The sequence below is a fragment of the Hippichthys cyanospilos genome, chromosome 13 (assembly GCF_059441005.1).
Source record: "Hippichthys cyanospilos isolate Australia breed blue-spotted pipefish chromosome 13, RoL_Hcya_1.0, whole genome shotgun sequence".
NCBI classification, from domain to species: domain Eukaryota; kingdom Metazoa; phylum Chordata; class Actinopteri; order Syngnathiformes; family Syngnathidae; genus Hippichthys; species Hippichthys cyanospilos.
Genome location: NC_142381.1, coordinates 6,238,129 through 6,265,973, shown reverse-complemented (window position 1 = coordinate 6,265,973; position 27,845 = coordinate 6,238,129). Strand labels below are relative to the sequence as shown.

The window sequence follows — 27,845 nt, the reverse complement described above, 5'->3', positions numbered from 1 at the left end:
TACCTAATTCAAATGGTTAGGATTATTTTCAAGCTTCGGCAGAGCTAATTGCAGAGCTAAATTTTTGAATCAGTTGTGTTGAAGGAGAAACCTGGAAAACATGCAGAATGCAATTCCAGGAACACGAATATTTCAGACCAATTTAGTCAGTCAAACGCTTGTATGTTGTGCAATGCTTTCCCCTGCTGGATGATGGAAGTCGCACACCCTCTTGCTTGCCCAACCCATTGGACGAATGGCGCCGTTGTAAGTGAACTATGCAGTGATCTGCGATTTCTTTCACAGCCATTCTCAGCAATTAAGTTTGCCCTCTAATATTATCTATTCTCTTCCCACAATTTCAGTTTTCAGATAGTTAATATAAAGATATCATTTAAGGAGCATTAGTCTGCCTTGGCTTTTGCGTGCTTTGGTGAAACTGCGCCCTCTCGTGGATGACATTGTTTTGTCGACCACCGGACTCCCCTCCGTAGGTAAATGTACAAAACTAGTAAGATTTAATCCATGCATCCATTTTCTTAGTCGCTCAACTTCAGTTGGATCGTGGGCCTGCGGGAGCATATCTCAACTGTCTCGGGGCAGTTGATGGGATACACCTAGAACTGGTTGCCAGACAATCGCAGACCACACAGAGACGAACAACCATTCACACTCACAAACTGGGACAAATTTGGAGCGTTCATTCTGCATACCGGGCATGTTTTTGGGAGCAGGGAGAACATGCAAACTCCACACAGAAATGTCGGCGCCGAACCCATGACCTCTGAACTGTGAGGCTTACGTGCTGCCCATTCGTCCATCATGCCGCCCCCAGTAGATTATCGTAATTGTAAACACATGGAAACCATTGACAACATTGCTTGTTGTTGGGCTACCGATGGTTTCACCCAGATGCAACAGAGACAGCAGAGGCAAAGTCCCCAAGGCAGCGATGGGAAGAAGAGACCATTTGGTCAAATTCTACGACTGAATTCTATGAATTAGCAAGAGTTAACCTCCTGGTATCGCAGGTGTTTTCCACATTGTATTCTTCTTGTAGGTCATATGCATGAATCAGGTCGTGTTTTGACAACCATTTAGAGCTGCCAAAATGAATCGATCGAGTGATTTGATTTGATTTCTTCAAAGAAATAAATATTACCTCTGTTTCATGTACCCGACACACTCTTGCTGTGAGCAAGGAATACTAATGCCAAAACCAAGGCTAACACCACAAAGTGTGACTTTTCACTATATATGAGCGAGGAAGTAACACACAATACATAGAGACAAAAACACAGAAAAAAATATCATTTATATTTACTGCACCATATATGTACACAAAAATACTCAAAAGGCAAGACAAAATAATACAGACACAAAACTCATTGTGAGAGAGATTAATGTGATCCCAATGCAATCTGTTGTTTGTCTTTTTTAATGATTTTCTGCATTAGCAGAACAATCTCCAAATGGCTACTTACTGCTTCTGAATACAATTTTCTGCAAAATTAATATACTGTACGCTTGGTGGTGATTTTAAAAAATTAACAGCCCTCATATGGCTATCAATATGATAATGCAGAAAAAAAAACCAATTAAAAAGACTATTTACTAAACATTTTAAAATCATGTTCCTGTAAGAAGACTTGGTAATAGTGTCGCCTTAAGGAAATGCAGATGACAACGTTTTGGTGAAACACCAGCACAACTTTGGTCAGTTAATTTAATTCTTTAAAAAAATGTCCTTGTATTGAATTCTAAAATAAGCACTTTCTCCTGGGCTCTCACAAACATGTTAGGGCATTAAACAGCAAAGAAAAATGACAACACTGAAATAATAATAAAAAATTCAGATTGTTTTTGTGTGTTTGACAAGAATAATAATAGTAGTAAATTGTAAAGTCATAGCCCCTCCCCCCAAGGATGGTTGTATATTTTAAGATGTGAGGACCTTGGAATCAGAAATATTGGTTTTAATCAATATCTATCGTAACAGGTCTGAAGGATGATTTGTAGTCATTTCTGATGGTGTTTCTTTTCCTTCACAAAATAGAATTTAATTCTTGTCATTTGATTCCGAGATCATTCATGTAACTGAGCTTCTCTTTTTAATTTCTAAGTTTTACATTTTTGTCTAAATAGTCATAATTCATCATTTGTAAGTATCATCCCTAACCTTATTTTTTGTCTCAAACAGGCACTTTTTCAACAAACTAAAAGTGCACACGTGTGGATAAACCTTTCAAGTAAGATCTACATCTATAATTTGGAGGTGTTTACCCTGTCAAATTGCTGTACAACATATAGACAAAGAGTTTGTGTGAGACATGCTTAAAAACAAGAAAGCAAGAGAGAACAATAACGTTTGAATAATGTGCAAATGCATTATGGTCCATTCGGACTCTTTGTAGAAGAGTCAAGTTATCAAATATGAGCTTTTTGGGCCACGCTGGACCGGAGTACCAAACCTTCTGTAAGCTCCGCCCCTTCTGTCACTGGACTATCTGGGGCATCTCGCTCCAGGCTTTAGCTTTTTTCTTGGCCAGAGCCATCCATGGCGGCTCGTCCTGGGGCGAAGACGGAGATGGGAGGCCGCGCTGAGGTGCTGCAGATGGACTGGAAAGCGCGGGAGCTCTTGAAGCTGGCAGAGGAGGGTTGATTCTTGATGAAAACGTGGGTGAGGTGAGTGGGGCGGTTGGGGTCTGCGCCGGCTTGGGTTCTGTGGGAGGTTTGGCCGGGTCGGAGCCGGGAGGCTTTATGGAGATCGGAACAGGAGTAGGTGGCGGGAGGGATCGATGGGAGGGTGCGGGCTTGGAGGTGGCTGACGGAAGCGCTGGTTTGGGCGCTACGGGGCAGGGTTGAGGTGGCACCGGGGTCACAGGGGAAAGAGACTTCCTGGTCTCGTTTTTTGCAGGTGGCAAAGGCTTACTTAACTCCGATGAGCTCACTAGAGGAAAGAAAAAGATTCTTTGTGAGCAATTTGGAAGAAAAGGCAAAATATGGGGACAGGATGGCATGGTCAACGACAGTCTACTACGTGCTAAGACGTAGATTTGTATACATACAAATAAATACCACAGTATAAATGTGCGCGCGTGCGTGTGTTCACACCTTTTCCAGTGAATTCGGGTGTTTTCACGCAAGTTTCCATTTTTGATGCCGAGCTGATGTAGGTAGGCAGTGAAGACTTCCTGTCCTGTTCCTCCTGATGACAAATGACAGAAGTACATTTATTCGTACAAGCAACTCACAATGTACAGTTGACAGCATTCATGTTTGCATCTGCAGCGAGAGGGGAACAAAAACAGGAGGGACAATCATCAAAGTACATTTCAGATCTAAATTGTGTTTTTAGGGTAACGATTCAAACGGAATCTTACTTTCTTGATGGTCATCTCATCCAGTGAATTGTCTTTATAGATCTGCTGTTTCTGTCTGGCCACGGAGATCCAGCTGGGACCCTCAGATCCAGCGCAAACGGCACCAGCGGCAGCAGGCTCTAAAACAGCAACAGAGTTAGTTTCACTGCTCCATGTTAATTTTGAGTGAGTGTTTGTATGCACCTGAGATCCGCTTAGTTTTCATTCCAGTCTCCCCATGGACATCGGGTTTTTTGGGAAGCGCAGGTTTGGTGCTGAGCGGTTGACTTATGGAAGCTTTGAAACTGGTCACTTCGACTTTACAACTAGCAGGCTGCGCTGGAGGCTCAACAGGTGCCTAAAATGAGGGCACATTAAATGCAGTCGCAGGTACACGTTCAAAGCTGCATAGCCTATTTTGGCCACTAGGAGTCACCAGATAAACACTAGAAACATTTCAGCGGGCCACAATTATGAGCCGTCTTCTCTCCTATACAACCGGCCTGCACACATTTTCTAAATAAATCGGGACACTAGATAATATGATGCTCAAAAGATGCTCCCAAAGAATTATTTATTCATAATAAAACGTTTTTCAGTGCTATAGGTGTTATAACTTCAGAAAGAGTTCATGTAAATTTATGTGATTCCAGGATATCTGTGTGTCTGTTTTTGTGGCATTAAAAAAATGTTTTGTGGTGAGGACTAAAACTAAGTTAAATAATTCAACTGAAAGTTGTTAGTGGCTTAATTGAGTGGTTTGGTACTAAGCACAAGAATTTGCCAAATGTCACACCAAAAATATAATACTTATTTACTACACATAATGCTTCACTTTTCGTCTATCTACAGTACTGTATTTGTCATCAACTAAGAAAGAAAACTGACACAGTATTTCAGTAGATGGCAGGAGCATTATATTAGCTGTATATCCCTCAGTTCCCATTTTTATAAGATTTGAGATGTCACAATCCCAGAATTCAAACAAAGATAAAAGAATGAACCCCTGAAGACTTCATGAATAAAAGATTGTTTTTCACCTCTGTGTTTTCCTCTTCGGAGCTGAAGCGGTGCAGAACTGCTGTCTTCCTCAGCCGAACTCCAAATGGAGTGTTGTAGTTCCCATCCATCACCACAGCGTTCTCTGCAGATAGAAATGCAGGATAACATGTACTTTTAAGTTCTAGGCCTGGAAGATGAAACGATTATGGAAAAATGACATGTGTGATGTCATGATTGGCGCAGGGATGTTTGGTTAAATTAGCCAATCGTGGTTTGGCACATGAAAATGCCCCCTTCACTTGGCGTCTTGATTGATATATAGTTTCTAGAAGTGTAAAAAAAAAAAAAAAGGCCTAAAGGGGTCAGAACGTGGCTTACAAAATTATTTGCTAAATTGGCCGTCATGGTAACAAATACTACACAAAAATAGTCAATAAGTAAGATTTTCAGTGGAAAAAAGATAAGAAAGGACTGACTGAGTACACCAAACGGATCACCTTCTTTGGCTGCAGCAACTAAGGTTTGTGCTCTGATAGGGTCCTGGATCACAGGACTGGGGGGTTTGACAGCAGGCCCATCGGTAACAGTTGTTTTCACCAATTTCTCCATCCGGTCCTCAACTTGTGGCTCCTGTGTGATGGTCTCCTCTGTGCTCTCAGCTTCCTCATTGGGGACTGTGGCTAAAGAAGAAAGGTCCTTGGTCTCCCCCCCAGAGAGAGATCTCTGCCAGGCGGGGGCGATAGTGAAGCGAACTTTGCTCTCATTGGGACATTCGCACATCTGGTTGATGACTTCCTCCTCAGGAGAAGGAGGCATGGGAGCTCTATTACTAATCAAGGTCACCTGCTCTTCTTCTTCTTCTATGACTGTGTCAGCGGTCTCTTCATCAGCATGATTCTCTGTTGCTGAATAAAAGGATGCCACTTCAGAATCCTCATTAGCTGGGGATGGCTGAAAGGCAAAGGTGCCTGACATTGAATGTGGCGACACAAGATTCATGTGGACAACAGTGGTCTCTGTGTCAGGGATGGTCTCAGTCGGAGTGTTGGTGTCACTGGGAGGGATGGGTTCGGTGGGAGTGTTGATCTCAGGATGAAGGATGAGGGTCTCGGTGGGAACAGTGGTCTCTTGAGTGATGGTCTCAATGGGAGGGTCATCCTCACTTGAGGGATTGATGGAGAGGGTCTCACTGTCTTTTAAAGGAGATTCAACAGGCAAACAGGAAAATGACTGTACTTCTGTTTCATCTTTGCTCTCCAGTAAGTCCTCCTGATCCACATCTTCATCCTCTTCCCGTGCTTCTAAATGGAGCTCTGTTTGCATGAAATCTTCATCTTCTGTTGTTTCCCCTTGACTCGCTGTATTTTCTAGGTTGTTTTCATCAGGAGACATTTGGTTCTCATGGACTATTGGATCACATACCTCTGAAGGTATTTTTACATCGTTTGTGGATTGCGTGTTTTCCATGGAAATGACATTTGCAGTTTCCCTTTGCTCATGCAACACGGACAAATTGCAAACCTCTTGGCATGTTACATCAGGACGCATTTCCTGATCTTCATCTTCTCCTGCTTCAATCCATTGTTGCTTTTTCCAGACCTCCTCATCTACCCTCACGTCATGGCCCTCTCCCGCCACTTCAACATCTGTTAGCTTCTGCTCTTCCTCACTTGCTTCTGTTTCATGTTCATCCCATTGGTTTGATTCTGTTTGGTGCAAGTCGTGCTGTTCTTCTGCTTTGACTTCTAATGGAGCATCCGCTAACTGCATCTGAAAAAAAATAAACATAAACAATGAAGTGAGTATCATGTCCATCTTCACAAGCTACACTTTGAGTTTATTGGATTCAGGATGTAGGACTGTGTATTTATTTACTTAATTATTTAAAGAAGTCTGGCCTTTATAAAGACAACTGGAACAGATTACTGTCATATATATATATATATATATATATATATATATATATATATATATATATATAAAAAACTTACATGCTGAGTGAATATTTCCACAACAGGTTCCTCCTCCTCCTCCTCCTCTTCTATTTCATTCTCATCTTCACTTTCCTCCTCTTCATCAAAATGTAGGGCAGGACTAGTCAAAGTGTCTATGTCCTTCTTCTCTTCCTCACTGGACTGAAGCGGTAGGATAGCATCACAAGGAGCAACTTCATGAAATGCAGGTTCATCCTTCATTTCATCTTTTGTCTCCCTGTTTTCATCCTTCATCTCGAGGACAACATCATCAGAGTCCACACACGGGGAGCAAGAAGTCTTCAGGGAGCTTAGCACTTCCTGTAAAAAGGAGCTATCATCCTCCACAGCTTCTCCAAGTCTGTCTTCTTCTAGATCTAGACCATCTGCTAGCCCATCTATGTTCTCCTCTTTTCCATTGACCAGTGAACGGTCAAGGAAGTCTTCGTGGTCTGCAGGGGGTTCCGGGGTGACTCTGAAGTTAGGAACGGTGGAGTTTTAGTAGGAGCAAAAACCACAACAATTAGGAAATGAAGCAAAAGGAAATGATGTAGGAAATGACGTTTAATCACCTAGGAGTGTCCAGTGAGGAGCTTCTGGTACTGAGTTCAGGAGAGGGTGGAGGCTGAGTGTCAGCTGTTACCACCTCTGATGGACAGGAAGTGTCCTGAGAGAGCAAAACATCCTGTTCTGCTTCCAACTCCTGTCCCTCCACTCCCTTCAACAAGGGCAGCTCTTTCTTCATACCTTCTTCTTCCTCCAGCTTTTCTTTTAGTGCATCTACAGTTGTATCTGGACAAAGAAGCACGCACAGATCAAAGATACAATAGCGGTCTACAGCAAGAAGAAATAGGGTGGGGGAGGACTAACCTCTTTTCTCCTCCTCTTGTGCCTCTAAACCTTCTGGGAATGGGATGCTCAGCGATCCATCCATGCCATTGTGTTTCTCTGATTTAATCTCGAGTCTCTGCGTGGACCAGACACAAAGTAAAAGTAAAATCAGCACAGCACAAGGTATCTAATGGTCCGGTGTGAAAGTAAAACAGGAAAGATGCAAGTCAAAACTGTCAACATACACAGTAGCCATGTGTTCATTATTTGATACTAAATATGTACTGCACCCTGTATATTTTTTTTAATAGTCACTATTAGGTTCACAGGATGATCTAGCTGGTTTGTTTAAAAATAAAACGACAAAAGATAGCAAAGAAGTACTTTCATTTTACTAGGAATGCTAAAACATGTCGTGGAAGTACACTGCATCCATAATGTAATGCGATCTTTAAAACAAAGAAAAGAAGATTAACTGCTGTTTACTGCGGTGGACTTTCCTGAAAGAAAAGTCTTTGGAAACACCCTGAAAGAACAGTAATTCATCAGTCGGAGGTTGGTCTTGGTTGGTAAGTGGGGGCATTTTGGAAAAAGTCCCTTTTATACTCCAGCCTGACTGTGTTATTGAACAAAGCAATGACCAACAGGGCAAGTCCACAATTTTGCCTACATTGTGAAAGGTGGGCCTATGCAACCTGGAGCAACAAACAATATCATGCAGGGTCAAATTTCTCAAATTTTGTGTTAGGAGCTAAAACCGGGCCTTAGGTTTTTATTGGTGAGCTGATAGTCACAGTAAAAATGCTGAAAGCTATTTAATTGATCATCAAGCAGGCTAGGCACGCATCATTTTCAGCATGTCGATGCTTTAACGCTTTGGCTGCCAGGAATGGACCACTTTTCAGCAGCATGAGAAATACACGCTATAAACAGTACTTGTGTACTTACATTGGCAGGTTTCCTCCTGTTGCAGGCCTTGTTTCTTAGGCCCCGCTTATGTTTGGCAGCAGAGTTATCCAGACAGCCAAAAGGGCTCGCAGGCTGACTAAAATCCCCCGGAACAACCACCGGGAGCCTCCCTGCTCTGCTGGAGGCGACACATGACAACTGGGGAGAGAACAGGAAAACAAATATTTCACTCCATCATCTGTGCCAGCAGTTCTCAAATTGGGGTATGAGTACCTCTAGGGCAGTGTTTCTCAAATAGCGGGGCGAGCCCCCTGGGGGAGTGGGAGGCTATGCCAGGAGGGGCGCCGATGACCCCGGGGAAAAGAATTTGTTATTGCCATGTGAAGTGCAATTGTGATAAAATAAGAATTGGCATCATATTTTCATGCACTCTGATACACTTGGGTTTGCGGGTCTTATATAGGAAAATCTATTCCCACGTGGGCCGGACCAGTAAAATCATGGTCTATATTTATATAGCTTTAAAGCTATAACTTCAGATGTATTAGTATTTTTTATTACTGTGTATAATAGTAAAAGCACAACATCAATCACATAGATTTTAATAGACTTTCTGCAGGTATCAGCACATCTAATTTAATGGTTTGTAATGCCATGACAGGAGCATTTCCATTTCCACTTCAAATTAAGAGCAAATGAATTGCAACAGGAAGCAACATCTTGCTAAATTGTGTTATAGTGACTCCTTTACAAGGTGATTTGCCGCCATTCATGAAAAAATATTTCACTGAAAAAGGGTTGAGAACCACTGCCCTATACTGCATGTCCTCATGGGGGTCATGGGTGAGCTGAAACCAATACCAACTCCCTGGAGGATACTGCGGACTGTTCTCCAGCCAATCATAGTGCACATTTAGCCAAACAGCTTAGATTCAATCCTGAAACTTCTCAACTGCGATTCAGACATGCTAAATGCTAGCACACCATGTTGCCTTTATTTCACATAAAATAATTACAACTTAAGTGCTGTGACGGTACATGGGGGATGATCAGTTAAAAACAAACAAACAAACTCTTAACCAGCATCTTGAGCCCTAACCACAACCACAACCTTGTCTGCCATTGTTTGAGAAGATTAGTTCCAGACAGTGCAGCTCACATTCACACATGAGTCACTGACTTGTTGTGGCTTTGAGAAGGAAACTTCAAACCATGACCTGATGGTCAGTTGGTGTTGAAAAGTTAAGATTCTTGCTTGAATGATGAAGTCTGCAGATAGCAAACCAAAAAGGAAATAGAGCACCACTGTATGAGAGTGTGTCCAGCTGTATAAATATTAGCTGTGCTTTAAACACGGCACTAACACTTACGATGCTGATTTTACTGTGGAGTATGTGTTCTGCTCTATCAAGAGAATATTTTAGATTTGGAAAAGTTTCAAGAAAAAAAAAAGTTGATGTAGGGAATTCACTTTCCCACTTCAAATGCACATTGTATTTAACCATGTCAATTTTCCCCATTTTGTCATGTGGCACCCGCATTCCAAACATGCAATATTCGACATAATTTAAATTCATTTTATACCCTCTTCAAACAAGTGCACCTCCATCGAAGCCATTTCAGTACGCTGATGCATACTCATGTCTTGGCGACATTGTGGGAGGCAAGGAGTGGTCATGAAGACGCACAGCATGGCCAGAAGAGGGAGCGGAACCTCACACAAGTCTGACATATTTCAAAAGGCCAAGGCGAAAACGCCCTAAAATGCTCTGGAAGATATCCCTAACATCTGCCTCAAGTTATGGTGGTCTTTTCCTATATTCCTGCGTGTAAAAGAAGCATTTAAAACGTAATGAATTTTTTCTCCCCCAGAATTTTGAATCCATTTATGTAAGTCATCATTTGGGGTTGTGACAAGCAGGGAAAGCCCACACTTGCTAAAATAGTTCAAAGTGTATATGATTAAACAAACATTTGCTGACTGCACTTTTGGTGTACATTAAAGACAGTAAACTTGTCAGCCGTCTCGAATGGGGAATTTTACTTTGCCATGGATCTAAAAAGCTTGTTCAGCCCATCAGGTTTGTTTAAGTGCTGAACAATGAGCACTACAGCAAGTCAAGGGACTCACAAATGATGTAAAAAGTGTGTGGTTCAAGACAAAACTGATTTAAAAACGTCTGAACAAGGTGGTGAAATGGAACTGGAGAGAATGAGGTCAAAACACATGAAGGGGGCTTTTAGAGTAACCGCAAGTGATTCAACTGAATCGTGAGATGTTTTTTTCCGTCGTAGTCACATGGGAAATATCTCAATAATACAGAGCTCTGCCGCACAGCCTAAAGTGTCCTCCTGACTTTCATAAATCACAATGAATATCTTACTCCGCTGGCTTGGACGGATTTCCTGGCCTACATTGAAATATCGGACTTCTTTCTGCAAAGCATTATTTTTTATTTTCTGGAAAACTTTGCATTTAACTGCATTCAAATGGTGTCTTCCATCCAGATTCAGATAAGTGCAAACTGCCATTTTAGAGCACATCATCTACGACTGGGGCTTCTTGGTTTTTGGTGGGGTTCTGTTTCAACGGTTTTGATGTTTATACAGGTGACACCAAAAAAGTTAACTTTTAAATAATCCAATAAAACAAAGAGTGATGGCAGAAAATTATTTCATAGTAATTGAAACCTTAAAGGAGAAAATGTGTAATATTTAGAGGGGTGCATGGACATGTTGCAGGCGTAGCATGTGCACTACAGTTTCTTGGAAACCATACTTTGCAAGACCACGTCGAGCAAGCGAGAGAGCCAACAAATACAAATAAGACAAGACACAAACCGACATCCGAACACAATTTGAATGAAGTTCCTCATAGTTTCCTTCCTTCAATCTAAAGGCTGCGATTTAAAAAATAAAAACAAACAAAATGCCATCATTGTTTTTAAATAGCATGTTTTAAGGTTTCAATTCCAATAATATATTTCTTCCAACACTTTTGCTTTTAATCTGTGGTTAAAAAGTTCCTTTTTTGTGTAACCCTACATCTAAGCCAGAACAGACAGTAATTACTAAACTATGCCAGTATAATAGTAATTATTTCAAGAAATGTATGGTTTAAAACCACTTTTAAAAGATATACGAAACTTTCAAATGAAAACGAGTCAGTACAATGGTAACCAAACATGCCTTCTTGTTTTGCTCTTATGCTACTACACATTTAAAGCGTGCACAAAAACGTGAAACCATATGTTAAAAAAGCCCCTCTATCCAGGAGTGTCCGGTCCAGTTTCTACGGTTACCTGGTCTTCATCGCTGTCTCCTCCCTCCAAGCTGGCAGAACTGTTCCTCTGAGCCTGACTCAGTGAAAGACACAGGTGGGGAGAAACAAATGTATTCATGTATGAGAAGTTCTGGCACTTAGGTGGACAACGGAGGGAGACGCTGGTGTCTATGTTACCATGGCTGCTTGAGATGAAGTATACTCAGGGGGACTGCAGGGAAGACCGTCATCCTCCGACATGGTTCCAGCATCTTCTGTCCTCTTGACACACATCAGCGAAGGAGGGGAGCCCAGTCGGATGGCTTGCTTCAGCTGGAGCTGCCATTCCATGCAATTGGCACATGCTTTATTTGGGCTTTCAAGCTCAGTGTCCACTTTTCAAAGATACTGTAAATTAGGAGTAGTCTGCCGAGCGCCGCGAGAACGTTATCGTGCAAGCATGCTTAGTTAAGGAGATATTTACTGTTTGTAAAAGGGAAGTTAAGTGATTTTATTTTTTTGGGTCCAACAGTCAAAAATACAGTATTCTGATTAACACTTTGAAGTGCCATTAACATGAAAGGACGTCGATGGAAACTTTACCAGTGTCATTGATGTCAATTGACATTAACTATGTTTTTAAAAAAAAAAAATATTGGCTCGCATTACAGAAAAACAATATTATGCTTATGAATGATGACTTAAGCAACAAAATACACCCGTTTTGATCCATTTCAGAGGGCACTTGATGTCCAATAAAAATGACATCACTGATGTTCACGGCCTCAGGTAAGCACAGGTAATGACCAATCACGGATGAACATGCAAAATCAATTGATCAAACTGAAAATAGGTGGGGGGGTTTTCTCGACTGTTTGAGCGTTTCTCCCTATGTTTACATAGCGTAGTCTCACTGATGTAGAGTATGATTAACAGAATATAACTTGCTCATGCAGTCCTCACAGAGGGGTAAGTGTTTAATTTTGGCAGTGTGAGCAAGCCTCTTTGCAGTTGTTTCACAGAAACTGAAACAAGCCTACTTGATCTGTTTGCTGCATACTACTCTGGTATAGTCAGTCAGTGACTCATTTATCAAGGTGCAACACCAGCATTGCATGTTACTTTTTAATCACTTTAACTGTTGTTGGAATATTAAAGAGAAGTCATCCCCCAAATTTTCTTTATAGTAAAATGTACTATGCAGCCTACTAATCTATACATTCTGATTAATATTGCGTTTGTGAAACATGAATTAAATAGCATAATCCACCCATTTTTTTATACATTTCCTGGAGCAGCCATTTTGCTACTTGTTAGACTGAAAATGATGTCACAATTGCTCAGGGCTCATGCAATGACCAATCATGGCTCATCTTACAAATGTCACATGATCAACCAAAAAAAAAATCAGAGCTGTGATATGAGCATACAGTATTAGTTATTAAGTGCAAACATTTTTCATCAAATACCTAAAATTATGTGCTAATTAAACCATATATTTTTTTCATTTCCTAAAAATGTATTGTTTAGGTCCAGGCACCTGAATATTATGTGGTTGAGTTTTCATCACACAAGTGCACAACAGCTCAATCATGCAATCCAAATAAAACTGACAAAATATCTTAAGATACATGATTGGGGACGTGACATGATAGTCTTCAAAACACACCCATACAAATAATACTTTGACCTGGATCATGTGGTGGGATGCAGGGCAAACATTCAGAAAGAAGGCTACGATGTGGGTGGCAAAATGTGCAATCTTTACACAATGTGCAGCTTACTTGTTACATAATACGTTTACACCAGATTTGGCTCCTCATGTATTAAAATGACAGGCGAGTTCAGAGTTACACTCATGGTCAAGATTTCTTGATCAAATAATAAATGTTTTTTGGGGAAATTGTGAAATTATTTCTCAAATGAACCGATCTCTTTTTTTTTTATTAATAATTATGTTGCAATGTAATTTCTTTTCTGCAAAACACTTTATGACAGACACAATGTGAAACGTTGAACGTCTCTTCAGTGTCAAATGTAGTCTTTGTCTTGCAGACAGCTTAGAGGAACAGTTGAACTTGGGTTCAATCTTTCTAAGTCTTACGTCTTCCTTCTGAAGCCACTTGCAGTGACGCACACTGTCCTGTCAGTCTGCTTTTGTTACCATCATCACAATCTGTTTGGACACTTTCTCCAATATTAACTCAGACTGCTTGGAATTTACGTACAATACAATTAGGACATCGAGATGCTGGCAAAATACAAACACGCTCTTAGATAAGCGAGCTTACTGGTATGCTGGTTATTTTGCTACATTCCCACCCCTGAGGCATAATCACAACAACATGAAAGGGCTTGTTTTTTTTAAAGCTATGCCTACAATAATTCCTTTTTTTATGAATGGAAAAGCCTGAATAAGACACTTGGTGCAGAAATGGCCTTTTTGAGCGAAATATTCTTTATGACTTCACAGCATATCACTGACTTGTTTGCAGTTATTCACTGTGGTGAAGTGATAAACGCACGAGTACCTGAAGAGATTTCACTTTCCCATGAATGCTGTCCTGAGAAGCCCCCAGAGCCTCGTTGGCCTCAGACGAGTCCGAGACAAAGACAGAGTCGTGCGACAAGGCCTTGCTGCCCAGGCTAACCTTTGACCTTTGGAAAACAGGAAATGGGAAACAAACAAAAATGTAGTCAGTTTACATGTATTAAGTAACATCTCTTCCTAACACAGTGTGTTCTTCCATTTTAGCGGTGGGGTAGTTCTCCAGCAAAAATATTTTGGAGCCACAACAGGAAGTGGCACAAACTTTTTTTTTTTTTTTTTTTAATAAAGGAAATTGGGACTGTTCCAAGGAAGAGATTCTCCACAACATAAAACAAACACAGGAAAACGCAATCCTCCATTGTGGTGTGACTGGAAAGTCAGGAGATGTGACACTTAATCAATGTTTAGTCAAGTAGTAGGGAAATAACACTTCACTTGGTGATTCTTTTTGCATGTTCTCCTTCACAAACATAAAACATGAACCTTATGAGGATATATAGATAGAATAATCCTAAAAATAAAAATAAAAAATCCCAGAACAATTTAGTTGGTTTTAGGCAGATGGAATACAACAGGAGAAAGTAAACCATGTGTCCCTTCAAATGTATAATTACAATTTCCTTTGGAAAAGATGTTGTTAGGAAGAGTGTTAAATGAAGACAACACATGTGACTGTGATGTTATGCAAGATGCTATTGAAACGGGAACAAAAACATTATATGCTAGCAGACATTAAATTTATTTCCGTCCACTCTCTATAGCATTTGTCAAATTTTGACTGCAAAGCCATATGAGCAATGTAATTATGTTCCAGCATGACCTTACCCTTTGTCCTTTTCCGAGCGTCTGAGAGCATTATTTTCGGATGTTTTACTGACATTGTCACTCGACTGGCTGCCCTTAAGCTCGGCGTGATCTCCCGATGCCTCCTTTTTCTTCTTCCTGACAAAGAAGTTCTTAAAAGTCTGGAACTTGGACTTCTTCTTTCCTGTAGGGACACATGAGAGGAGCATATTGTATATACGCTTGCAGATTTTGGCTCTCCTATTGGCCGTCTCCAAACGCAGTCAAGCGAAGACCGCCGGGCTACTTTATTGAGGCAATTACAAACATGTCATCTTTATACATCGCCAACATATGAAGTGCAGTTCTCGCAATTTGCCTGTTGGCTTTAATAGCCCAGGTAACCACATGAAAAAACACCACAAGTGTATGCGTGTTCACACAGTTAAGCACACATGCTGGTAAAAGCTTTCCCAAGTGACTAGAGCTCCATTAGCACTGTTGTGGAAAACTCAACAATTTTTTTGTGACTTTTTAAACAGCTACAAAGAGCTTTTAGTCAGAAGGGCGCAAATGTGTGTGCGTGTGTGTGGGGGGTATAAAGTTATGATTTTAGAGCATAATAAGAAAAGTGGCCATTTCAGGGTGCTGCCGTCAGATAATTTAACGAATCAATAATTATTTGCAAAATAGCAAGCATTACGTGGACAGTCAAAATCTAACTGGTTAAGCTTAATACCGGTTGAGAGTGATTCCACCATAAGAGCAACAACACCACAAAGAAAAACGTTGGGCAACAGTTTGGAGAAGGAAGGACTTGTCGGAAGTTGTGCCCCGTTTGATTTTGTTTAGAAAATACCGTTGAAACATTGGAGCCATTAGCGTTTTTGGCAAATGTCGTCACATTTGATCACTCTGATTGGCTGTTATCTAGCGAATCTGCACACAGGTCCAGAACAGGAAGTGATGAACGCTGATGAAGATTAAGCGAGGGAATGCCATGACAATTCTGCTCATCTGCACACCTCACTCTCTGCATTTCGACGTACAATGGGAAGACATGGAGAATATTTGATTTCCCGTCACTGTAAAGAGATTTTCAGTTAGCTTTCAAATTTAGCTCATATTTTGTAGGGGTATCTAGTCTACAGAGCATGCATTTTATTTGCTAAAAGGAAAACAAAAGTGTGCAACGCCTAACTTTCCAAACTAAAAATGTAAAAGTGAAAGAAGCCAAACTGTAATCAAAAACCCAATGTTTTGTGGTGAGCTCATAACTTTGATGATATTAAACTTTGTTATTTATAGAATTGTTTCACTTCAATCTAGTTGAAGTCTGTTTAACGTTTTCTGACTTGGAAATAAAAGTGTGCTTTGTTAGAAATGAAGTTGTTTTGTATCAGACACAGATGTAATCAACCTATTATCCTCTTGTCTCATATTACTTTTTTAATGTGCAGCCCCCAAAAACAAAATAAAGAAAACAAAAACAGGAATTGCCCTTAATGTTCCAGTAATTTTGGAGAAGAATTTAGGTCAAACACAGCCAACCTCCGTTCCTAATTATGTATTATTTGAAGAGACTAAAGAGACACGAGATCTGAAAGTTCTTTTTCTGGAAAACTCAGTCATGAGGACATTTAATCTTGGTTCATGGTTAGGAATCTTGGGATCTAATTCTAACAGAAAAGGTCCCTTTCAAATCTATGTCAATTGCAAACATAATTTAGACAATTTGGGTATTATGTCGGGGTTACAAAATAGTGAATTAAATTTGACTTGTCTTAGTCATTTAGCAAAGGACTCTTGAGCGTTCACTCAATTCTCAAATGAATTAAATTACAGTTCAAATATGTTTGGAATTTGAGGAAAGGAGGTGCACGTGTTGATTGATAAGCCCCCATTTGCCATTTGACGCAGTTTATCCCTAATTGCAACCTTTTTTGCCAAAAATGAAGGAATGCATTTTTCCCAGTCTATGTGTGTACAAATGTTGGCAATGAATTCTCATTTCCTCTGTCTGAAACAACAAAGTGAACAGCTTTAGCTACACTTCAAGAGCTTCAACGTGCTCTTGAAGCTTTCATTGTGCTATTTCAGGAACAATGTGGCAGTAAAGTTTTGCACACAGGGAACGCTTATAAATTACAAGGTCAGCCTGTAAGAGAGTGACAAACTGTAAGACAAAGCACCCCAGATATTTTACCCTGTAAAATATTTTCCGTGTTATCATTTAGCGTCTTGGGAATTGACCAATAGCGCACGCAGCGGGAAAACAGTGACCTTTGACAGTGGAGAAAAAGGAAAGGGGAAATTCAGAACATCAACACTGACATTGCGTGTGTAGCATGTGTTAGGAGTGAAACTACAGCATGAGGTCATGTTGTAGCCAACAGAAGTTGGTTTCATGACTTTCAAGAAAGTGGAAGGACGGAATGTAAATAAACAAGCAGCAGGAAAAAAGCCAATTATTGATTCACGAGTTCTAAATGAACACTAATTTCTTTAAGATCACATTCATTACACAACAGTGTATTTTCCATTTTGACAAAGTCCACACATTGATAAGCTGAATACAAAATTCATTAACAGATGAATGGATGAATGCCTGTGTCTAAAAGACATCTAGCGCTTCATTTACATTCTATACCTGTAAATCCTAATTGTTTATGTAATAGATGGTCAGCCCACAGACCGGAGGCTGGAGACCACGACTCTAAACCATCTCATTCTGCAGATCCAATCAAAGCATAGAACATTCTATTCAGTGGGAGATAGTTCCAGTACTGCACAGATGACCTAAGCTGAACACAACAGAGCACGATGTGAGAGGAGTACACAACACTGCTTCCTTGTTACAATCATATTATCAGCGTGTGTTATTTATCTGCGGGACAATGTGACGTGCTTGGGCATGTGAGATAGTCTTAGGTTTCTCTGCTTCTTCATTTCCTGCTAGCAGCAACAGCAAGGCCATCAAAATATCTCCAGTAGCTTGGCAATCTCTGTTATGTTTGACAAAACATAATTTTATTTCCATATAATATCCTACAGCAAACATTGCTATCTTTTCTGCCGATCCGTACAAAGTAGCACAGAGCCTATCAGCGTATTTACTCTTTACATTGCATTGAAAGTGTAAACGGTATTCACAACTAAACCAAATCTACTTCTAATTTTAGATTTTTTAAAACCTTGTCTAATCGAATACCCATCAAGAGCCAACCATCAAATTGAAAATTCCATTTTTATTCCAATTTACGTATTCCCGCTAATGGACCTTTTTCAGAATTTTGCAAGTGTAATATTATGAGTAATCTTATGATCCATCAATGGAACAAATTTTGGGCAATTTGGAGGATTTTACCGACAGTAGCACGAAAATAGCTGAATATACATCAGGTTTCTTTGTAGAACTGACTTTTGTAAGAATGCATATAAAATACCAGTTACAATGTAGTGTATGTAGAGCAGGGCTGTCCAAACTCGGTCTTTGAGGGCTGGTATCCTGCAGGTTTTCCAGGTTTCTTTCCCCAACACAGTTGGGATAGGTACCGTAAAACTTCAATATGTTGTGTTGATTAACTACACATACCTGAGCACTCCTCTGCAACCTCAGCTGTCTCCTGGTTGGTCATCACATCTGGAGGTCCTGATGCCATGGCTACAGGGTCACTGCTGGAAAAGATGAACATGATGAGCCTCGACACTACTGCAGGGATTTATTTAGGGAAAATTTAAGTATTTGAATCAGTGTATAGCTTGTATTTCATGTTATGGGAATGAAAAGAAAAAGTATGATAAACATTACTCTGCTAGGTCTGAATGAGTTCTTTTCAATTTTCACGATCTCTCAAACACAACCTATCTAGTAGAGTGTAGTTGTGACTGAAAGGGGACAAATTTATTTTCAGATTATTACAAGGAGCTATTTTTACTCCAGCTAAAGAATTTCAAACAAACTGCACAATCAACTTCAAATAATCCCACGGAGACATCTGAGCTATTTTTACCATCGTTTGCTCCTGATGCCCATGTAGCTCAATTGAAAACGGGGAAAAAATATCCATATTCAATCAATCTGTAGATCATTTTTAAATAATAATGATGTATCTCACAACAGGGAGTTTGAGTCATGTAAGAGTGTGGTCCAAAAATGTCATGAAAAATGATATGTTATCATGCTACCTATTATTATGTTTCCAAAGGTGCTCATTCATAAAATAATGAATCACCAAGGTGTGAAAATGTGATTAAAAGCTATATTATGTACATCCATCAGTCACATCGCTGAGAACAGAAAAATCTCTGCAGTATGAGGCATTTTGTTGCCAGTGTTTTATCATGTCACAGAGACATTAGGTCTGTAATGATCTCAAAATTTGTGATGGAACCACTTCCTTATAGAGGTGAAAACAGGAAACAATATTTTCAGCAAAAACCCATGTGAACTCTCAATAGCAGAAGCGTAAGTTAAAATTAATTCAATGAGGCTATATAAAGCGAGAAAAACATTGTGTAAAACAATATACAGTACAATGCAATGATATTGATTAGAATGATGTACCTTTTGAAAGCAGCAAAACATTGAAAAGGGAAAGCATTTAAATAATGAAATATGATGTACTCAAATTTGATGTAAGCCTTGGTGAAAGTATTCAAAGAAGATTTCATTTTGGGTTAGTCTTTTGTCTTTAGGTTAATGATTTGCCAATTTGTGGCAAAATTTCATACAGAGAAGTCACGACTAGATACAAGGCAATGTCTTGTACAGCATTTCCAGGGATTGAAGCCGTTGAAAAGATTTGCTAAAAAGTGTGGGAATGTGAAATAAAGTAACAGCTGCTAATCTTAAGGCAATGATTGAAAAGATCATCTAGCGTAGCCAAGACCCCCCATAGCCTCCGTTTAGTTGAGTCATTGCAGCTGGATCAAAATTATTTGCCACTCAAGGGGCATTGACAAATATATCTATTGCACCGAAAATTTTTGATCCAGCTCAGACGATTTAGGCTCGAGACTGTCCGCCTCGCATTTCAGAGCGCCGAGTTCAAATCCACCTGGCTCCGGTCTTCCTGTGTGGAGTTTGCATGGGTTCTCTCAGGGCACTTTGGCTTCCTCTCACACTCCAAAAACATGTATGGCAGGTATATTGGACACAATAAATTGTCCTTAGGTGTGTTTGGGTACATGAATGTATGACTATAACAAATCACTATTGACAATGTTTTACTATGCTCACTGATAAGTTTGCTTATTCCCTTTTCTCCCACTATTAAAGTTACAGACTTGAAATAAACAGACCAGGTCGGCACAGCGTTCTGTCTTTTTTTAAGTCTTTTTTTTTTCCTAACCAAAAATGCTTTACGCTGGTTAGGGGATACTTGGCTGATTTTTTTTTTTTTTTTGCAAGGGGTATATTACTGAAAACTAAACCACTGAGCCAATGGAAAAATAAGCAGTCCCAAAGAAATGATGAAAGTGACTCAGATTACAACAATGTGATCAAGAAAACGACACACATTAAATGGAAGTTGAATGGAAGGGAAGAGAGGTGAAAAGAAAACAGATTGATGGATGTCTGGAATAGGATTAAAATTTGGTAAACCACAAAAGTCATTTGCACTGTCCACTCCCAGAACTTCACAAGATTTTATATCCCTATTTTTGATGGAAACGTCAATGAGCTGTGGATCTAAATGACTGACCTTCGCCCACTTCCAAAGCTGGCTCCCCATGGCGACATCCTCCGCTTCATCTATGCGAACGATGGGGGACAGCGAAGAAGAACGACGTAAGTGAAAAGATGAGCAGTCGGGATGAGGTCATTTCATGGAGAGTGAAGCAAAGGACAGAAAGCGAGTTCATGAGAAAACAGTGGGAACAAATAAGGGAGAAAGAGCACAAGAGGGGAAGAGGTCACACATGGGGTTGTGGGAAAGAGCAACACGAAGAGAAAAAAGGCAGTTAGATCAACTGATGATCAGGAAGAAGAGAAGGAAAGCAGACTTACAGTAAACAGAAGAGCCCTTCTCTTTTTTTTTTTTTTTTTTTATTCAAACATGGCAAAAAGCCCACTGTAGCCCCTTCCACACTGACCAGTCTTTTTATTACTCCAGAAACCTCTGTATACAGTAAGGTACATCTACCTATAGATGAGATTCTTGAAGAAGCCATAGACATCACAGTCATTATACAATTGGGAAGAACATCCATACATCTCATTTCTATAGCCACTTATCCTTACTGGGATCGCTGGCTTGCTGGTGCCTGGACTATAAGGCAACAACGTTTATTTATGGAAGCTGACGGCAAAGAAAAGAAACAAGACTACAGCAACATAGAGACGAAAGCAAAAGGCAACCATCCATGCTCTGATCTCGCATAGCATAGCATTTCTGCCACCTCCATTTCAAACAAATTGGAAGGGTCCGAAGATGACCACCCATGGAAGAGTAAAGAGGATGTTTGAACAATTGACGAGGGGGAAGATAAGTATGTCTGAGAGTTAAATGGGAGGAGCTATTTAGCGTGTCGGATATTGATGAAGACTTTTAGACAAATTAATATCTAGCTGTGTCAATATAGAAATGGATCGATGGATCATCAACGTAGATCCACTAAAATTCAATTCACTAAAATTGGCAATTTCCATGGTACTTTACCAGGCTTGGTCAACTTCTATAATATCTAAAACATTTAGCCAACTAAAATATGTCAAGTTGCACACATCACATAAAAACCTATAAAAGCAAGATACTGGGATACAGGAGTATACAGCACGTCAAAGGCCCAAGCAAGAGGATTTGGTTGGGTGGGCAGAGTGGGGGCAGAAAGGAAGAGAGGATAAAAGGGGGCATCAACTAGGGGGTATATGGAGTCAAGCACACAGGATGTGTCACTGAGATAGACACAGGAAAGGCTCAGCTCATGCAACAGAACACTTGGGAGCCATTGTTCCACCACTGGGCCGTGGTGCTTAGGGAGTTTGACTACGTGTTGCTTGTTAAAAGAGATGTACCACCTAAAACGGTCAGAAGTCAACAAAGGGTGTTGAGCTGACCAGTAGGTCATGCTATGCAACTGACCACACATCAGCACGCTACATTTTATAAGAATTATAAAGAGCGTGTGACTTGGCACTTGATTTTTTGGTGGGTTTTTGGTGAGAAGGAGAACAAAAATCACTGCCTCAAATAAATGTGTTTCTGAATGAGCAAACATTCCTCCAGACATCACAACGTTTATACAGTCTTTCAGAACAAAGGGAGAACTTTTTTTTCTTTTTGCTAAAGAATGATTGGGTGAATATGTCTGTAAAACAGATTGTCATGCACCAGGCAGTGTTAAAGACTCCCTTTTGTATTGCTGTGAATTAACCTAGACAAAGTAAGAAAACTCAGAATTGAATGGTGACAAACCAGAAAAAAACTAAACTTTAGATTAACATGAAAAGGTGCCAAAACTCTTACAAATGTATTAGAATCCTTTATTATCATGTTGAAACATGCCCCCTTTAGCTTAAGTTCACCACGCTAACAAGTTTCATCATTCTGGAAGTCTCAACACGTTCACTTTGTCCAAAGCTATAAAATGTGAAACCTCAAATGCCACATAAAGGCCTTAACTGCTTCATTTTACCAGGCATACTTATGCACCTGGCTGTTCTCATTTGCTTCCCCAAGATGACGTTCTAATAACTTGGAGTTAATTAAAAATAAATTCAATGCGCCTATAAAACCACTTCAGTGTCAACATGGTGTTGCTGAGCTAGAACACAATAGTCCACGTCTGTGCAAGTGAAAATGTGTGTGTGTGAGTATGTGTGTTTGTGCCAGAAACCTTACATAACAATGGATTAGCACATAAATGCCTGCCTTTATTAGGCAAATAAAATAACATCAGTTTCCCTTATAAACATGCTATATAACAGTTTGACACAAAACAGAGGGCTAAACGAACAATCAAAATGCATGCTGAGGTTCGACACAAGTTCTGGTGACTGCAAAACAGAAGGATTTGTGCAAACAAACAGTAAAATGGGTGTAGCTTGTTCTTACGGCCCCTGCCTGGATGACGTAACGCAAATCCAGTCTAATTCGACTTAATTCCTCAATGAAACCAGTGTCACCAGACTCACTGCACCAAAGCTGCACGCCACTTATTAATCAACAACTTCCAGGCTCAATAAGATGACCGCTACCCCGCAATATCTAACTTCCCTGAGTTATACCAAAAGCTATCTATACAGGAAGTGTGTTCCCTTTATCTAAACTTAAATTAAAAAAGCTTGACAACCTTAAATCAGACTACTGAATAATTCAACATGAGGCTTCAGAGTGTATTGTAAAATTATGGGTGGGCTTATCATTATGAAGAAATGCAATTGCCCGGGGCTCCCAATTTTTCCCAGTGCTCCCTAATGTCTCATAAAAACCTTTAGTAAAGTTAAGATAAACATTAACCTTGGAAACCTTTGCTGTGCAATGATGTGGAGAGCCCCTGTGACTTAGATGCTTTCATAAAATACTACATATTATAGAACTGTTTAAAAGAGGGGAAGACGCTAAATTTACTTTAGGATATATTGGTCACAACAATAGGTAACCCTGGTGATCCAATGATATCAGCACAAGGCTTACATTATACACTCCCTTCATCCAAGCAATATTCGACTTTTGGTGCTCGTACTCAAACCACAAAAAAGGCATGACAGCATGTGAAGGTTTGACACGCACTCTGTTTTCATTGGCCCAGTTGTAATGTCCTGACAAAGTCACGCAACTAATGATCTAACTGCAGGATGATAATAAAAAAATATTTAAATTAATTAATTGAACAACTTTGTATCCCAATTCACACCATAATAAAGCTTTTTAAAAATAGTTATCTGAATTTGAATTTTTACAAAAAAAGTAAGCTTTTTTTTTTTCCTCACGATGCATTTGAGCCACAAACCACAAATTGTAGCCTTGCATAGCAAGGTCAGATGAGAAGCAGAGCAGAGCAAGTGCAGATGGGTCGAGTTTGATAATACGACGTTGGTGACTCGATGATGAACCACAGGCCTTCAATTTACACAGAGAGGCGGAGATAGATGCAAGGGAATTGAGAAAGAACCGAGATATGAGGCTATGAGAATAAACGAGCAAATAAATGCCACGCCAGCTCCATTCAAGGGACACGAGTTCTGACATCTGGTACTTATCTTGGATCTTCCATAGCAAATTGGCATTTATTGATAGAAGACTCGGTATAGCAACACTCATCAACCTCCATCATGTGACTAGATTCCAACAATAAGCCTCCAAAAGCATGGTTACTTTCTATACAAAAAGAGCCAAACAAAACAATTTCGCAGATTTCATTTCATTTAAATCCAAACTCTGCTTTATGGACAGGACAGATTCCACACATTAAATCAGTGACTTCCAAATACTGGGCTGCTAAACGTTAGTGTCTCATGAGAACTCATCAGATGTGCCACAGGAAATTATTCACAGAATAAATTATGGTCCGTGCAAGGACTAGCTTTGTAAACAACTAAGCAATGACCTTTTCTTACAATAAGTGAAAATAAATGACGATGAGATCATTGTTTCCCATACAATAATCTCTCAATTATCCTGGGTATTACATTTCAAACCGACTGAACCACAAAGTAGTGACCAAATACGTATTCCTTTTGTTATTTATAGATCTTTTGAAGTGACCTACATGTAATAATATTATAGTACAGTATTTGCATGTAATATAGCAGGCAATACGTTCTTCAATGTTGAACAGTATCTGTGACATGGAAATCAGTGAGTGAGAATATCGTTGGCTAGCACTAAATGGCTAAAGGGTTAGCAACTCTGCGTGTTGACGTCCGTTGAGGCCATCAGCTGGTTCTCCAAGAATGTGCTTGTGTTTACTGTACCTTGTTAGTTTGGCTGCTATTATACAGTTTTGTTACCGTTATACAGTGTTGTAACATTGGTTTGACAGAAACGCAATATGGATGTGTCCAAACAAGTCATTATGTCACCATCTTGCCTCTTTGTTTGTATGCTCATGTCTTTCCTGTCTCACTTGGGAACAGGACTCTGTGGCCAACATGTTTCCTCTTCAGACACTCATCTCCTGCAGACAGTGACTAAGGACTAAACTATTTTTCATATTTAACGCTTGAAGTAGTAGTTTTGTGAGAAACGTCAAGACAAATAATTAGTTCAACTGTGCTGGAAGATCAGAGCGATCGCTATGAAAAGATTGTTTTTTTTTTTTTTTAGATTAGATTTTTTTTTAACAAATATAATCCAAAAGTCACAAGGCAGCTTGGCCACGAGTGACGTCTTTCAAATGAAAAGGCCTGCAACAAAGTGAACTAGTTAGGGCCTGAATAGCTGCGGGGAAATCACTCAATTGGAAATTTGAGGAATTTGTCATAGAGGATATCCTCAACTGTATTTCTACTTCTCACTGGAACAATAACATGAGCATTTACTCAAAATTCACTTGAACCTTTGTTACTACTCTCTTATTGGTTCATAAAAAACCTTGCTCTTATCTGAAGAGAAAATGCACACTTACAACTTACAATGCTGTATTGGATTTACAAACCATTTTAAGTTAGGGCGTTTTTCATTGGGCACTTTCTCTTCTCGGACTAACTCCACCCCTCATCACACACACTCCACTCCATGAAATGTGAATGTTCTTAGCAACGGACCTTACAAGGACTCCAGATGGAACCTGACCAAACATTGCCATCAGTCACTGTCCTATCGACGCTACATTCATTTGCATCTACATCACAATTCCTACTAAACAAACTGGGCCAAATGCTGCACCCGTTGGTTTCTGTTTGTACATTTTTATCATTTATAAAGTGTTACAGATGTAATCTCTATTGAAATAAATAAATAAAAAAACACTCACACCATATCAGAAAAAAACACATTAAGCAGCTTTGCTTGTTTATGTAGAAATTAATAATACTGGCATGAGCAGCCTCATTCATTGCAGATTTTTCTGGGAAATTCATTTTAAGCTGATTTTTGTGGTCTATTTGGGGAACAAATTGAAGCTCACAACTTTTTTGCGTTAGTGGAGAATTCGGAAAAGTAAAATAGCTTTCTGTTTGCCTGGCTGAAGCAGTTTTGCAACAGTCTTATTGTTTGGATAGCATTATACCGCTTAATGCGCCAATGTTGCATTGTCCAGAATGTTTTTTCCATTTCTTTGACAAGGAAATATACTTAAATTACCATCTCTGAACTGTATGACTTCTGCTGTCTAAACCAATCATAAACCTATCAGGTTAAATAATGTAAAAACAATGAATGTTTCATTTTGGAAGACTGTTTCACACACATAATAAACAGTAAAATTAATTTTCTGACAATCAAAATAATTCATGGGTATTAAGCAACCAATGGAGCTATTTCGCAGTTAAACAGGCATTTTAACTGTGAGCTACATTAAAACAAATGTTTATCTGTGTCCTATCTGCCAAATGAACCTTAAAAGCTAACATTGTTGCCATACTGAGGGCAAAATAAAGAATGTAAACTGGTAAGCAGTGCACACCACATCTCGTACAAAAACGATGCTTGACTATCCTTACTGGCTTAAAGTGGTCATTATACTAAACCTCTGCACTCCAATCACGCTGCCAAGCTCAGTAAAGTGCTATATATATATACACTCTACAACCAATTCAAAGTGCAAACAGTAAATCACTGTGAGCAAGATTCAAAGCCAGCCATCAATTGAGCAACAATATGACTGATGCTGAGTCATCTTTATCCTAATGTTCTTGCATAACAACCACTAACAATAAGCAGGCTCATTTCTGAAATTGTGTGACCAATCATTTACTCACAGTGTAAAAAAAAACAAAACAAAAAACAAAGTCAGTCCTGCAGCTCTGAATCATCCAGCTGACTGTCAGTGCCAACTACAAGTCATCAACTGTCTCAATAAACAAAGACAAACAAAAGCTTCATTAGCCAGCATTCAGGAACAAAAGACAGATTCAACTTATGTGGGGTCACAACGTGCCATGCAAGTTAAAACTAGCACACTTTGATGAATAAATTGGAATTTTAGCAGCAGAGTATAAACATATAATTATCTCCATGAACACTCCTGATCATCTACGGCCACTTAAAGTGTAATGTGGATGAGAATGGTCCAGTAGCCTTTAAGAAGTCACACGTTTTGTTCGGATAAATTGAAAAACAGACTTGACAGAAGAAACTTGAAACTTACGTTCTGCTCTTGAAGCATCCATACATTCCAGCCGTGCTATAAAATGACTTAAATCTTGATCGGAAAAAAATGTATACGATCCTGTGGCAAAACTGTAAATTTTCCTTTCAACTTTAGAGAAACGATCACCCCTTACTGTCTTGAAGTAAAGTTGTCTCTCTGTGTGAGATGATCATTCTCGACTCAGTCAACCCATTCTCTGAGGTTCCTCCCACCTATGGAACTTCACTGTAGTCAAATTACAGACAGAATTCCCTTTAACCAAATGTTGGCAAAAAAATAAAAGGAAGGGGGGGGGGGGGGGGGGGGGGGGCAGAAATACCACTAAAATGTGGATTCCTTTTAAATGAGTCAGGATTTTATGGGTCTTCAAAAACAGGTTGTCAGTTTCTTTTTCTTCGATAGCTTGCGAGCAATCCTCTGTGAACTGACTACATGACTAAGTGGCTGAGTGGAGCATGCCTCGCTCCTCTCGTCCGGGTCACCATGGATGGTAATGCTGCAGAGGGAGGGGGAAGCGGGACTGCCGGAGGAGGAGAGACTGCCCATTTAACTTCCTCAACTCTACTCTCCTGTCTTCTCAATATGTGTATGTTACATATTCTCACAGCTTGGTACTTATTTAGAGAGGCTTACTACCTTCCGTTTCATTTAACATGAAAATGAAGAAAAAAAGAAAATTTACATTTTATAGAATATTGGCTTTTTAATGGTTAGGATTCAAAAAGTTGGTTCAAAATACTATGATCCCAAAAGAGAACACTTTAAGGTGATATTTTTCTTTTGACAAATATTTATTTTTTTCTTTTTGAGAGCAGGCCTAACACATTATATTGATTAATTTTTGGTGGGATTTTTTTTATTAATGATTAAGTTATGCCGTTTTGGTAACTGATATCTTCTTTTATCCAAAAGAGGACACTTTGGGCTGATTA

At 39.6% G+C, this 27,845-nt stretch overlaps 1 protein-coding gene across 1 annotated transcript; it reads right to left on the bottom strand.

Moving 5' to 3' along the window:
• Nucleotides 1–1,275: 1,275 nt before the first annotated feature.
• On the bottom strand, nt 1,276–27,198 carry LOC148413621 (uncharacterized). The gene is made up of 17 exons (XM_088431964.1): nt 26,911–27,198; nt 20,361–20,410; nt 18,248–18,330; nt 14,695–14,857; nt 13,850–13,976; nt 11,517–11,657; nt 11,359–11,412; nt 8,096–8,254; nt 7,187–7,283; nt 6,889–7,108; nt 6,335–6,791; nt 4,841–6,113; nt 4,382–4,485; nt 3,546–3,699; nt 3,363–3,481; nt 3,094–3,187; nt 1,276–2,929 (listed from the first exon to the last, which is right to left on the bottom strand). The coding sequence occupies exons 1-17, from the start codon at nt 26,926–26,928 to the stop codon at nt 2,475–2,477; spliced, it is 3,768 nt and encodes a 1,255-aa protein (XP_088288090.1). The 5' UTR covers nt 26,929–27,198; the 3' UTR covers nt 1,276–2,474.
• Nucleotides 27,199–27,845: the final 647 nt, after the last annotated feature.

Excerpts from the sequence above, each read along its gene's own strand:
- LOC148413621 (XM_088431964.1), bottom strand. Across the intron at positions 14,858-18,247 it reads GGTTGCAGAGGAGTGCTCAG|GAAAGAAGAAGTCCAAGTTC; the intron begins GTATGTGTAGTT and ends GTGTCCCTACAG. Across the intron at positions 8,255-11,358 it reads GAGACAGCGATGAAGACCAG|TTGTCATGTGTCGCCTCCAG; the intron begins GTAACCGTAGAA and ends TTCTCTCCCCAG.